Genomic DNA, 13,096 nt, shown 5'->3' with positions numbered 1-13,096 from the left:
GGAACTCAATCTGTAGACCAGGCTGGCCTTGAACTCAGAAATCCACCTGCCTCTGCCTCCCAAGTGCTGGGACTAAAGGCGTGCGCCACCACACCCAGCTAAGATTGATTTCTTAAAAAAAAATGTTGGTGAATAGGATCCTGCCATCACCAACAAGATTCCTTCACAAGATAGAAAATGTTGGGATGGCTTCTATTATTACCATGGGCTGTGCAGAATGGCATAGGTCGTATTAAGATTGCTGCTCGATTGGGGCCTCTGGAGCACACACTACGATTAAATGCACACATTCCATCTCCTTGGAGGCTCACACACACTTACATCGCTCTGCAGCTCATAGGCTTTCTTAGCCTGGATCACATCGTTCTGATCTGGCAGGCACGTCCACTGGTGCAGGTAATTGCGATAATCAACATCGCTGACCAGGACTTGGCATTTCTTGGCTTGAACAATTGACATCATATCCAAGGGTGTGTTGTAAATGCCTTTCGACTTCTCATAGGCTTTCTTGTATTCTCTGTCACTCTGGATCTTAGCAGCATGTATAGACCATACCAACTTGGGGTCATCTTGCAGGCTGCGGAAACCCACGTGGTGGCCCAGCTGCTTTCTGTAACCTTCTTTGTATTTGTACTAAAGTTGTGGTTGAAAAGAAAAACAGAGAAAAAGACAAATAATGTATTTATATTTTTCTTTAAGTGATTTCAGAATCTTAATCTTAATGCAATTTGGCTCAACACTGGAAGTCATTATATATTTCAGTTTAAAAGAAATCAGGACTATTTTAGGCAGATGAATGAGTCAGGAAGAAAACATTATGGTGAATTGAAATAATGTAAAAAAAACCCTAACATTTCTGAGCAAATACTGTTTGCCAGACCTACTATGAGAGCTTCAGACGTGTGAGGTTTATCCATACCAAACGGATGAGTTCTTTACATTCAAAAATAAACAGCGCCAATTATAATTACAATTCATTCTCCTAGTGTTATTGTGACATAGATCCTATGATATTCAATAATTCAAAAGAAAGATTGTACAGTGGAGGTAATAAGGTTGCTGGGCAGATGGAGGGTTCAGTCAGACAGACCCCCAGGGTGCTGAGGGGACCTCAGGTAGGGAAGAGTCATGGGCATGATTTTAAAGATGGGAAGAAATGTATACATTTTTCATGAAGCAAGATCACTGGTTTCAAGCAGGAGATGTCTGTGGACAAGAGCTTTCACCTGATAAGCTCTGGAGGGAGATGGTGCCCTTTTCTTTCTTGTGTCCAGACAACTTGGAAACATTTGGATCAAAGGGAGAAAACTGGGATTAAGGTGTGGGTACTGGTGGTTAAGAGGTGAGACAGAGGAGAGGAAGCTCTATGTGAACAGATAAGGTATAGAGGGACCAGAGGACGGGAACAGGAGTGCTTTGTTGTTGTTTGGAAGAAGGAGTGCTTTGTTGTTGTTTTGGTTAGTTGGTTGGTTTTTTGAGACAGGGTTTCTCTGTGTATCCCTGGCTGCCCTGGAACTCACTCTGTAGACCAGGCTAGCCTTGAACTCAGAAATCCGCCTGCCTCTGCCTCCTGAGTACTGGGATTAAAGAAACATGCCAGCATGCCCAGCTTAAGGAAGGAGTATTTAAAAGTTGGAGCTGGGAGCATAGGACAGTTTAGAGGATAATTACGTTACTGCTAGTGAATTTTAAAAGGCAAGAAGTAAACTTGAAGACATTGCTGAGATATTATACATAAGCCTCTAGCATAAAATATTTGATATAAAATATGATTTCAAGTCTTAAGTAGTGTACAGAATGATCATCACTTATACTGTGAAGAATGCCAGAAATATTTGGGGGATGAAATGATATTGTATTGGTTCCTGAATTTTCATCCAAAATTTTAAAAGTGCTTTTATGATATTTTGTTGTTGCCAATAAACAATGCAGAAATTATATCTCTACTTATTCTAACTATAATGTTTTTACCCCTTTTAATATTTCCAAGTAGAGAATGACTTCAGCCCAAGATAAAACATGATTGTTTGCATGAATCATGAAAAGAAAATAAGATTCTTGGAACAAAGTATTTGTTTTACAAAGGAGAGAGCCCAAAAGCAAGCAAGGACGTTACCTCACTGGCGATCTCCCTGGAGGCTTTGGCATGCTTGATTTCAATGGCATCTGCTCGCAAGTCGTAGCCTTTCTGCTTGGCTTCATCCCAGTCTTTTTGATAGAGTTTCTAGTGAGCCAGAACACAGGTTTGTTTAGTAAATAAAGACACTCATAGTATACCTACCAGGCATCGTAACCCATGATATAAAGGTGGTATAAGAAAGACATTCATCTCTGGAGTCCTTTGCTGTTGGATGTTTACTTTGTAGTAGAGGAAACCTCTGATATAAAATTTAAAGCTAAACATCCAGTAGTACCAATGGCTGAACATCTACTTTCATCACAACTTGATGCGTGTTTGAAAATCTCTTCCTGCCCAAATGCATGGGGATTTCAGAAGGAATGGTGAAGCCAGGGATGGCTTATTTATATTAAGGTCCAGGAAGACCTGTGGAGGATTTTCCTTTCATTTTGCCCTTTAACTCAGGCTTTCTTTTCTTCTCTTCCCTGCACCCCCTCCTTGCTCTTTTTGAGCCAGAGTTTCTTTGTGTAGCCCTGGCTGTCTCTCACTCTCAAGACCAGGCTGACCTCGAACTCACAAAGATTCACCCACCTGCCTCTGCCTCCCCAAAACTGGAATTAAAGGTGTGCACCACCACTGCCCAAAACTCAGGAGTTTTTTGATGGGAAAATGTGACATTATCTCTTGCTCTTTATCATTATAAATTTCCCTTGTCTATCACTTGGCTTTGCGATGTCAAACAAAAAGATATTATCAGAAGGCCTGAGATGACGGTAGATGCTGTTGAGCATGGAGGTGTTTGACCGGGATTTAATTACTTCCAGGGACTCATAAGCAATTAAGTCACAGATGTTGGCTATAGGAAGATGGTTACGAGGCTACAGAGAGAACATCTAGAGTCTAGGCACTCACCCATGCAGTTACACTAACCTTTTAAAAGACAGAATTTCTATCTATGGATGCTAAGGGGAAAAAAAAAACCCATAGCACCAGAATCCATGGGCCTTATTCATTATCTAGGAGATAAAGACTTTGTGCCCTCTGTGCTTATTCTCCTTACGTTGCTAATCTGCAAGGCATTGATTTGGGCCTGGAGCATCGCTGGGGTGTCCAAGGGAAGGCTGATATTGGTTTTATCCTTATTCCAGGCTTCCTGATACAGCCTCTGTGGATCAAAAAGGAAACATCACTTTAACTCAGCAGCAGGTAATGGATATCTGAAACATTAAGCCTTGGCAACAATACTATTTAAAATCAAATGTTTCCATAGGTACTTATAATGGCTAATCGGATGCTTTAACTTGAATAAACAGTGGTATTCAGACATAGAGCCTGACATTCCGTAGACTTCAGAGAACACAAAATTCTCCCATTGTGTGGATGGGCCTTGTCCATCAGTTGGAGCTTGTAATATTCTCAAGTCCCCTATCGAGAAGGAACTCTGTCAGCAGACCACCCATGACAGTGAGCTGCCATTTTTCCCTGGTTTCCAACCTGCTAATCTATCTTGCAGATCCTGGAATTGCCAGCCTACATAATGACATGAGCCAATTTCTTAAAGTTGTCATTTCTTTTTTTCTACATATTCATTTGTAGATAGATCCCTCTGGATCGGTTTCTCTGGGAACTCCTGACTCATGTAACGCTACACTATTACAGAGCATCATGTCCCTTGCCTTAGTACTACTAAGAGTTAAATACGTAATTCCTTGAATTGCAATGGAGTGAGACCTTTCAGTTTAGTATTTCAATGTCCCTGTGAGAAGGGAAAGACATATTCCCCCATCAGAGTTCTACTTTCAACGTGACTGCATTAAGCTAGTCCCCGATACCCTCAGACTTGCACCCTCCATAAAATTGTTTGAAGAGAACAGTCTGTTTCCTCAGCTTTATCTATTGTCGACTGAACACTGTCTGGAAACATGGAAGCTCAGTAGTTGGACGGCTCTTACCTCACTCATTTGCAGAGAATTGGCTTTTGCCAGGACAACTTCTGGAGTATCGACAATGGAGGTGAACTTCAAGGCTTCCGGTCGTGTCCTATACAGTCTCTCATTCACAAGGTCTTGGGCGCCCTTCACTCTGGTCATTTCTATGGAGCCTTCCGGCATCCAGCCAATGCCACGCAGCCACTCCAGATCTGCTTTATACACACTCTGCCAAGATGTCAGAGCAAAGAGTTCTGAATGTTAGACACACCCCCTGCTAGCTGAAAACCCAAGGGTTTGAGGAAAGAGGCGGGAAGCAAGGGGAATGTTGGTTGTATACAAGGAAGAACTTTATTCTTATAGGATTCAGGGGTTTTAAGACTGATGACAAAAGTCATTTGTAAAAGCATAGTTATTTCTACTTTCTATATTAGTAGTATTTATGATGCCACAATATAATTATTTGAACTTTTAAGACAGTTATGTAATTGAAAAGATTTAAAGGGAACTTTTGTTGAATCTCTTTCCATTTTAACCCTGTGATAAATGACTCATACACTGTTTTGGAACTGGTGATAATTATTCTTAAATGTTCAGATTTTCCTGTATCTGTTTGATTTGCTAGAAATTACAAAGGACATGAAAGAATTGTTTGGAAATAAAAGATATGGCCTCAGTAGGGCTTTTCATCTAGGTATTACAATGTGGATAACACTTCCCTGGGTTGTGCATAGACCACACATCTATGCCCAGGGCTCTGATAGAACAATTAACAAATATTCCCGCCTCCTTCATCATCTGTCCCCAAGTTGATGTTACATACATCACTCTGCAGTTCATAGGCCTTCTTTGCTTGAATAATGTCGTTCTGGTCAGGCAGGCAAGTCCAGTTGTGCAGGTAGTTACGGTAGTCCACATCGCTGACCAAGGTCTGGCACTTCTTGGCCAGCACCACCCCCAGCATGTCCACTGGGCTGCTGAACTTGGTCTTCCATTTTTGGAATTCCTTCTTGTACTCCCTGTCACTGTAAATCTTCCCTGCATGCATGGCGCAAATGATCCTGGGATCATCTTCAACACTCTGGGCTCCGATGTGGTGGCCTTTTTGTTTTTCATAGGCTTCCTTATATTTGTACTAAAATGCCAGAAACAGGTTCAGAAAAAAAAAAAAAGGTTTAAGTCACATGAAACGTACAAGAATTTCAAACCTTCAGCTTTCTGACAGCCCAGTACGATGTTTACATTTTTATGTTATTATGAAAATAATGGGGCTAAAGAGATGGCCTTGTGGTTAAGAGTATTGGCTGCTCTTCCAGAAGACAAGATGTTATTCCCAGCACCTGCAAACTCACTGAGGGATCTGCTGCCCTCTTCAGGGCTCCTTGAACACAATGTTCACATGTTGCATGGACATACATGCAGGCACACATGCATGATATAGAATGAATTAGATTTAAAAGACTGTAATGATTGATACATCCTCATTGCTGAGACCTTTCCTTGCAGCAAATTTAATTCAAAAATGTACTCTCTGCAAAAACAAGGGGAAAGGTCTGGGGAAATGCACATAGAAGCAATTATGAAGTGGTCCACTGTTGTGGATAGCCCTGGGGCTAATTATATTTGATGTTAATTCCATTCTCCCGTGAGGGGTTTGGAACAAGGAATGAGTCACACTCAGGTGATTTCTTGTAAACCTGATTCCCACCTTAATTTGTAAAATAAAGGAGAGCTGATGATTGGGCAGATAAAAGGGAAGGTGGAGCAGAAGGCGAGGGAGGGAGAAGAAGGAGAAAATGGAAGAGGGAGAGGACTCAGAGGAGGAGGAAGAAGGAGAAAAGCAGAGCAGAAGCACATGGCCTCTAGAAACTGCAAGTTCTAAGGGGTCTCATAGATGTGGACGATGGTAGTGTAGTGGTAGATCTGCCCAATCTAGGCGCACAGCATGTATTCACATTAACTATGTTGTATTTTCATTGCTGGGGCATACCTGGGTTAGAGAGATTTACCACAACAGTCCACTAGTCAGACTGTTGGATGCACAGCACTACGAAAAGCCCAGGATCTAAAGTACAGGTGAAGGAACTCACATCACTGGCAATGTCCCTGGAGGCCTTGGCACTTTTGATGGAAATAGCATCCTCTCTCAGGTCATAGTCCTTCATCTTTGATTCATCCCATCCCTTGGTATATAGTTTCTAGGTAGAAAGGGAAATACAACAGAACACGGACCTGTTTTAGAAACCCAGCAGGCCACTCCCAGACAAGACACTATTAAGGTGGAAAATTATTTTAAAGGTTTCTACGAAGGCTTAAGCAACACCCAAGAACATCTCTTACATGGCTGATATTGGCAGAATTGCTCTTGGCCAGCAGGATTTCAGGGGTGTCTGGCATGACGTGGATGGAGGCTTTGTCAGCGTCCCAAGCTTCTGTGTACAAATGCTGTGGAGAAGGAACAATAAAACCTTTTGCAGAAGCCAGTAACCTTACAGTTAGTGTCAAAGATCACCAAAGTTACTACAAATAAAGCCCTGTTAGGTAGCAATCAATAAAACATGGCAACATTGAAACAACTAGAACATGGCCTTAGAGCTCCCATAAACCAATACAATAGTTTAATTATGAATTGGTTTCACCCAGTGAAACCCTGATCTTCCTCATTAAACCTCTAGAGGGCCATTGGGTTACACATGTGCAATATAGCAGAGATCAAACACAGAGAAGTCAGCCGCAGGATGAAGCTGGGTGCTCTTGAGAAGGGTGTATACTCTACACACTCCTGTTTAAAAGTAGATAACGGCATGTGTTGGTGATTATTAAGAGATTATAGTATGTAAAATGCCTTGAGCGATAGTAGATTGTCGGTGTCTCTGTGTCTCTTCTGTGTCTCTGTCTCTGTGTGTGTGTCTTTTTCTCTCTTTCCTGTTCTTCTTTGTGGTTGTCCTGGATGGGAATGGTGTATTGAAAATAGATTCTGGAGTTTTATTCTACAAACTCTCTCATTTCCAGAATGACTGAAAGACATCTAGGCAGGGTTAGCAGAATTCATATAAGTTCGATTCAATTAAATGTTAATGTACCTACTGATTTGATAAGGTATAAGCAGATAAGTTGGGACTCTGTAGAAAAGCATCTCCTATTTTGTGTCCTAATACTGCAAGCATATACAGCTCCGTTTCAAAAGTGGATTTTCACAGCCTAAGTCAGCAGAGCAAAAGAAGCAACTAAGCTGTTGCATGCAACATGGACCAAGAACACCGAGGTCTATGTGTGCTGCAGTTGGGCCAGTGGTCCATGCCGGGGAAGGTCAGAGGGCATGTGCATTGCTGTAGGAGATCACCCCAGGTTCGGCTTTCACATGTATACATGGTTAGAGGGCATCATTGGAGAAAAGCACAGGGAGTCAGCTAGAATAGCTGCAGTCCTTCTGCAGGAGGCTGAAGAAGAAGGCCCTGTCCTGACTGCTGCCCCCTGGCTCATCAGGCCGTTTCCAACACCATGGGCCAAGTCCCTGGGAGGCCTGGCTCGGGTGACACCTAAGGACTCACCTTGCTCATAGTGATGGCATTACTCTTTGCCAGGACAATTTCTGGGGTGTCTGTAATACATGTGAACTTCAGCTGGTCTGCAGGTTGGCGATACTTCCTGTCACTCAGGATTTCACCTGCTCTCTTCACCTTCTCGACCTCTACAGAGCCAATGGGAACCCATCCAATGCCCCTCAGCCACTCAAGATCAGCCTTGTACACAGCCTGCAAAGGTAGTGGTGAACATTCAGACGTTATCTATAGTCATTCTGGCATCTGACGTCGACAGAACCCATACAAGTAACTACTAAATCATATTTGTGTGCAATTTTAGGAAGGCTCATCTTTGTGAAAAATGGTTTAAATCCTTGTCCCTGAAGTTGGCTGATATTTGCTGGTTTTTATCCCCCCGAAGGGCCACAAAACCTCATCAACATTTGATTTCAGTGGCATGAAACAACATTCAGGAAATCACTGTCTGACTTCTAGAGTAAGGTGCTCGCTGTCTGATGTGATGTTCACTCTTTCCCAGGTGGGAACAATCCTCTTCAAACACAGCAGGCTCCTATCTTGTTCAGCAGCAGCCTTCACAGAGAGCTTCATGAATAAATATACTTTCTTGTGCAAATATAAGTAGTATTTTCATATGGCTTTTATGTCTGTGTGTCTGAATCATATTTTCCTTGCATTTAGTCTGGGTTTTTTGTACTTGGTCTTATAATTCATTTTATTCATTGAATTCAAATAATCAGCTATAGGAGAACTTTTCTTACAAGGAAGGGCAACAGCATTTTATTTTTATGTTTTTTTTTTAAGGAATTAAAAAAATTATACCATTACTTTTATGACTCTTGCAAAAGTAATTATTTAGTCAGCGTCCAGTCAAAACAAGAATTGACTATACCAATAAGGGGGTGTCTGAGAGGCCGCAGGTTGCCTACTTCAGGCAACAGAGGTGTCTCTTTTGGTTTTAGGTCACTATAATTTTTCATTTTACTAGAAAATTGGTCAAAACCTGCATGATGCATCCCTAAATGTTCATTCACAAATTATTACTGATGCTTCATATTAAAATAGGGCATCAGTAAAAGGATGATATAATTAATCAGTTTGCTTTAGATCAGGAATTCTTTTATTTATTTATTTTATTATTATTATTTTATTTATTAGGTATTTTCTTCATTTACATTTCCAATGCTATTCCCCATACCCTCCCCCCCACTCCCTTACCCACCTACTCCCACTTTTTGGCCCTGGTGTTTCCCCTGTACTGGGGCATATAAAGTTTGCAAGACCAATGGGCCTCTCTTTCCAACGATGGCCGACTAGACCATCTTCTAGATCAGGAATTCTTAACCTGACATCAATGACCTTGGACAGAACTAAATCTAACATCCGTGTTTTTATTAACATCTAGCTGAAACATAGCATTCGTACTTACAAGTAAAAGTATGCACAACAGTATGTATCAATAGTACATGTGCCTGAGTAAGCAACAGATGTTATAGACACTATTGTATTATTGCAGATGTTGCATATTTCTTAAAATATTTTTGCTCAGTGCTCTGGAGAACTGGTTCAGCAAATATGAGTACTAGTTGCTCTTCCAGAGGCCTGTCTGGGGTTCAATTCCCAGCACCCACATGGCAGCTCGCAACTGTCTGGAACTCCAGTTCCAGGGGATCCAACACCCTCACTCAGACATATATACAGGTAAAACCCCAATGTGCAAAAATAAAAAATAAATAGATCATTAAAATATTTATGCTCTTCACATGTCTTTAGAATTAGTTATTATACCCAGAGCTTGTTATTATATATATGACTATAATTATTTACTATGTTAACACATAACTATACATATTACCATACCTCAGATTTGGTTTAATATTTTCATAATCATTCTCAATATGATTGGTTTCCTTTGAGCCTAGTGCTTATTTTATGATTTTTATACCACTGCCTTGAGAATGGTTCATGGGTTTTATTAGACTTCCCAAAGATTCTATATAACACTGATAATTTAGTAAGCCCCCCCCAAACTATTAGAACATATGGCTGAAGAACATTAGACCCACTCACATCGCTCTGGAGATCATAGGCCTTTCGTGCCTGGATGACATCATTCTGGTCAGGCAGGCATGTCCACTCGTGGAGAGGATGCTTGTAGTCTATGTCACTTACAAGGATCTGGCACTTCTTGGCCAGCACCACGCCCAGCATGTCCACTGGGCTGCTATACTTGGTCTTCCACTTCTCAAAGTCCTTCTTGTACTCCCTGTCACTCTGGATCTTTGCCACATGCATGGACCACATCATCTTGGGGTCATCCTTGATGTTCCGAGCCCCAATGTGGTGGCCCAGCTGTTTGCGGTAGCCTTCCTTGTACTTGTACTGAAGAAAGAAAAGGTTTGTCAACCTGACAAAAAGGACACATACTACTTCTATGTGTTTCCCCCACTATTATCAAGCAGCACAGAGATGCGCATCACCCACCCTGTTATACAACAGGATCCTGATGGCCACAGTTCATGATTGTAGTAGAGTGGAGCCTGGACTGCAGGGCTTCTTATATTTTGTTTTCCCCCTTTTTCTAAATCACACTACCCAGTGTATACTGAATTCCTTAACAAGTAAAGATATAGGTTTTTTTTTTTAAACCATTTATCTGTAATGTCAGGTAACATCTGGATTAACTACTGTTAAATTTCTGAGGTTCAAAAATAAAAGGACTGGGACACAGCTTGGTTGGAGAGCTATCACCTAGTATGAGCAAGACCCTGGGTTCTATCTCCAGTACCAGAAAATGAGATGAAACAAACAAACCAGTAGGTCTTTACCGGACTAATAGGCATAATGGGCATGGGTCAGTTCCTCCCTCACCCCAACCCCTTCCAATCTTTAACTTTGCATTGGAGGGGAGCCACCAAAGGGAGATGAAACTTGGAAGTGTAAGCAAGGTGTAGCAAGAAACACTCTGAAAACTTGCAGCCAATAACAGCTTTAAAGAAAGAAACATTTCTTTAAAAGCAATCAACTTACATCACTAGCGATCTCTCTTGAAGCCTTGGCTGATCGGATAGGAATGGCATCCACTCGCAGGTCATAGCCTTGCCTCTTGGCCTCCTCCAGAGACACTTTGTAGAGTTTCTGTGGAAAGAGTCCTTAGTTACCACTCCCTTCAGAAGAAATGAACCTGATTTCTGATCATTTTTTCCTGTCCTCATTTCAGTGACTGAATTGAAGCCCCTAAGTGCTCTCGTAGCATGTCTCACAGCCCACAGATTCACAGGCATGTGTCTGAAACGCCAGGCTCTCCTGATTGGGAAGTCTAAAAAATGTTTGGAGGTACATCAACATTTGGTTGCAGATATTTTATTTTTCCCAAAGGAGCACATATAAAAATCCAGCTCTTACTAGTGCCTCAGAATATTAAAAACATCACCTTAATGAAAGGAGAAAGAATAAGGAAAGTGTCTTTAAAATGGAATATATTTGTTTTTTTGGAAAAATCCATGTAGGCTACTATAGTGGAACATGATTGGTTAGGAATCGTTGCCATTATGAAAATATTGGTCCAGATAAAGACGACCAACTATCTGCAGGAACACCAAATGAAAATCAGAGCAAGAACACAGGAACTCACTGAAAATACAGTTACACCTCCGTGCCTGAGAAGGGTTTGGTCTAAAAGCTCTCTCCCCACATGAAGTCCTTTGACATTCAAGTCCCTTATACACATGGTAGCCTAAGCACATCTCTAAGTAGAGCTCTCTATTTTCAAGTCTTGAAAAAGCTCAGGTTGTCCCAGACCTTGTTATGTAGCCCAGAGTATGCTCAAACCCATGACCCTCCCTGCCTCAGCCGTCCTTCTGAATGCTAGGATTTACAGACATAGCTTACCTTACCTGACCATCCTATATATATTAAATCAGCTCCAGGTTACTTATGAAACATAATACAACATAAATCTATGTAAATGGTTACACATGACTCAGGGAATGTTAACAATAAAAGACCTTGAGACACTTTCATAACAGGTATAGTGTTTCTGAGCATCTTTAAGCCAGAGATAAATCTACAGATGCTGGACCACACTTGTGGCAGCAGACTACAGGGACCTTGCGCCCATGGCTGACCCAAGGGAAGGTTTGAGAGGACCGACTCTGGTAGATTACTTCCCCATAAGCACTCCACTTCCTGACTGATAACCGAGGGCTGGCCTTCTACGCGGACCCACCACATGGCTCAAGATTAAGTCAAGGATGAACTGTTTCTTCTGCCAACTATGTCAGTTGCAGGGTAGGGGATAAAGTAATCAAAGCAGTTAACTAAGGGAAGCCTCCCGGCCCCTCACTTTTCCTCTCTGGACACTCACATCGCTGTAGTTTATCCTGTTGAGTTTGGCCAACATGATTTCTGGCGTGTCTGGCATGACATGGATCGTTTTCTTGTCATTGTCCCAGGCTTCCGTGTACAGGCGCTATTACGAAAAGGAGAAAAATGATTTTGGTGTCCACAGAAATTGTGATCTCTTTGATACAAAGCAGAACTAAATTTACTAAAGCTACATTCTTACATTCCTTACTAAAATGTATAAATAAGTACTTTAGCTATTACAGAATTCAACAGTTCTGCCAAGTATAATCTGTCAGAGAAGAAATTATTGTCTCATAGGATTCGTTGTCTCCTACAGCTCAGTTTAGATCTTGTTCCTCCTCGCCTCTACTTCCCAAGTACTGGGATTACAAGCACGGACTATCATGCCAGGTTTTATATATAGTATGTTTGCATTTTAAGTAATATTTCAAATTAATTCTTTGAAAATTAAAGTGTATGAGCTGGCTAGATTTATGTCAACTTGACACAGGCTGGAGTCATTTGAGAGAAAGGAACACCAGGCTTCAGGCAAGCCGGTAGGGTGTTTTCTTAATTAGTGAATGATGGAGGAGGGCTCCAGCTCATTGTGGGTGGGGCCATCCTTAGGCAGGTGGTCTTGGGTTCTATCAGAAAGTAGGCTGCCAGTAAGCAGCACTCCTTCATGGCCTCTGCATCAGCTCCTGCCTCCAGGTTTCTGCCGTTTGAGTTCCTGTCCTGACTTCCTTCAAGGATGGACAATGATATGGAAGTATAAGTTAAATCTTTTACTCCCCAAGTTGCTTTGATCATGGTGTTTCATCATAGCAATAATAACATTAAGATAACACACAATGTATATTGATCAAATTCTCCCCTCCAACTTCTTCTGACCTCTCTAAAACTTTTCTCTCTCAACTTTACTCTTCTTTTTCATAATATTTTAAACAAGAGTTTAATATTTGAACTATCATCAAATAATACATATATTTCAGTAGAAAAACATTTATATTAAGAAAGGTATTCTAAACTCAAAAGGAGTTGTTTTCAAACTACTTGTTTTTATATATAGACTCTAGTTTATACTGTGTGTGAGAGAGAGAGACAGAGAGAGACAGAGAGAGACAGAGACAGAGACAGAGAGAGAGACAGAGACAGAGACA

The 13,096-nt window shown here is 41.3% G+C and overlaps 1 protein-coding gene across 1 annotated transcript in view; it reads right to left on the bottom strand.

Moving 5' to 3' along the window:
• Neb (nebulin) overlaps window positions 1-13,096 on the bottom strand; it is a 200,314-nt gene that overhangs the window by 81,989 nt on the left and 105,229 nt on the right. Inside the window, exons 74-84 of the mRNA XM_085834915.1 lie at window positions 11,956-12,060; window positions 10,620-10,727; window positions 9,660-9,971; window positions 7,599-7,802; window positions 6,388-6,492; window positions 6,138-6,245; window positions 4,871-5,182; window positions 4,072-4,275; window positions 3,180-3,284; window positions 2,117-2,224; window positions 322-633 (exon numbers count right to left, since the gene is read on the bottom strand). Coding sequence (XP_085691041.1) covers window positions 322-633; window positions 2,117-2,224; window positions 3,180-3,284; window positions 4,072-4,275; window positions 4,871-5,182; window positions 6,138-6,245; window positions 6,388-6,492; window positions 7,599-7,802; window positions 9,660-9,971; window positions 10,620-10,727; window positions 11,956-12,060 — 1,983 coding nt within the window. The remainder of the gene's footprint in view (window positions 1-321; window positions 634-2,116; window positions 2,225-3,179; window positions 3,285-4,071; window positions 4,276-4,870; window positions 5,183-6,137; window positions 6,246-6,387; window positions 6,493-7,598; window positions 7,803-9,659; window positions 9,972-10,619; window positions 10,728-11,955; window positions 12,061-13,096) is intronic.

The sequence above is a fragment of the Mus caroli genome, unplaced genomic scaffold (assembly GCF_978045245.1).
Source record: "Mus caroli unplaced genomic scaffold, Mus_caroli_1 scaffold_2, whole genome shotgun sequence".
Classification (NCBI taxonomy): Eukaryota; Metazoa; Chordata; class Mammalia; order Rodentia; family Muridae; genus Mus; species Mus caroli.
The sequence above is the reverse complement of the archived record's forward strand: the minus strand, read 5'-3'. Positions and strand labels throughout refer to the sequence as shown.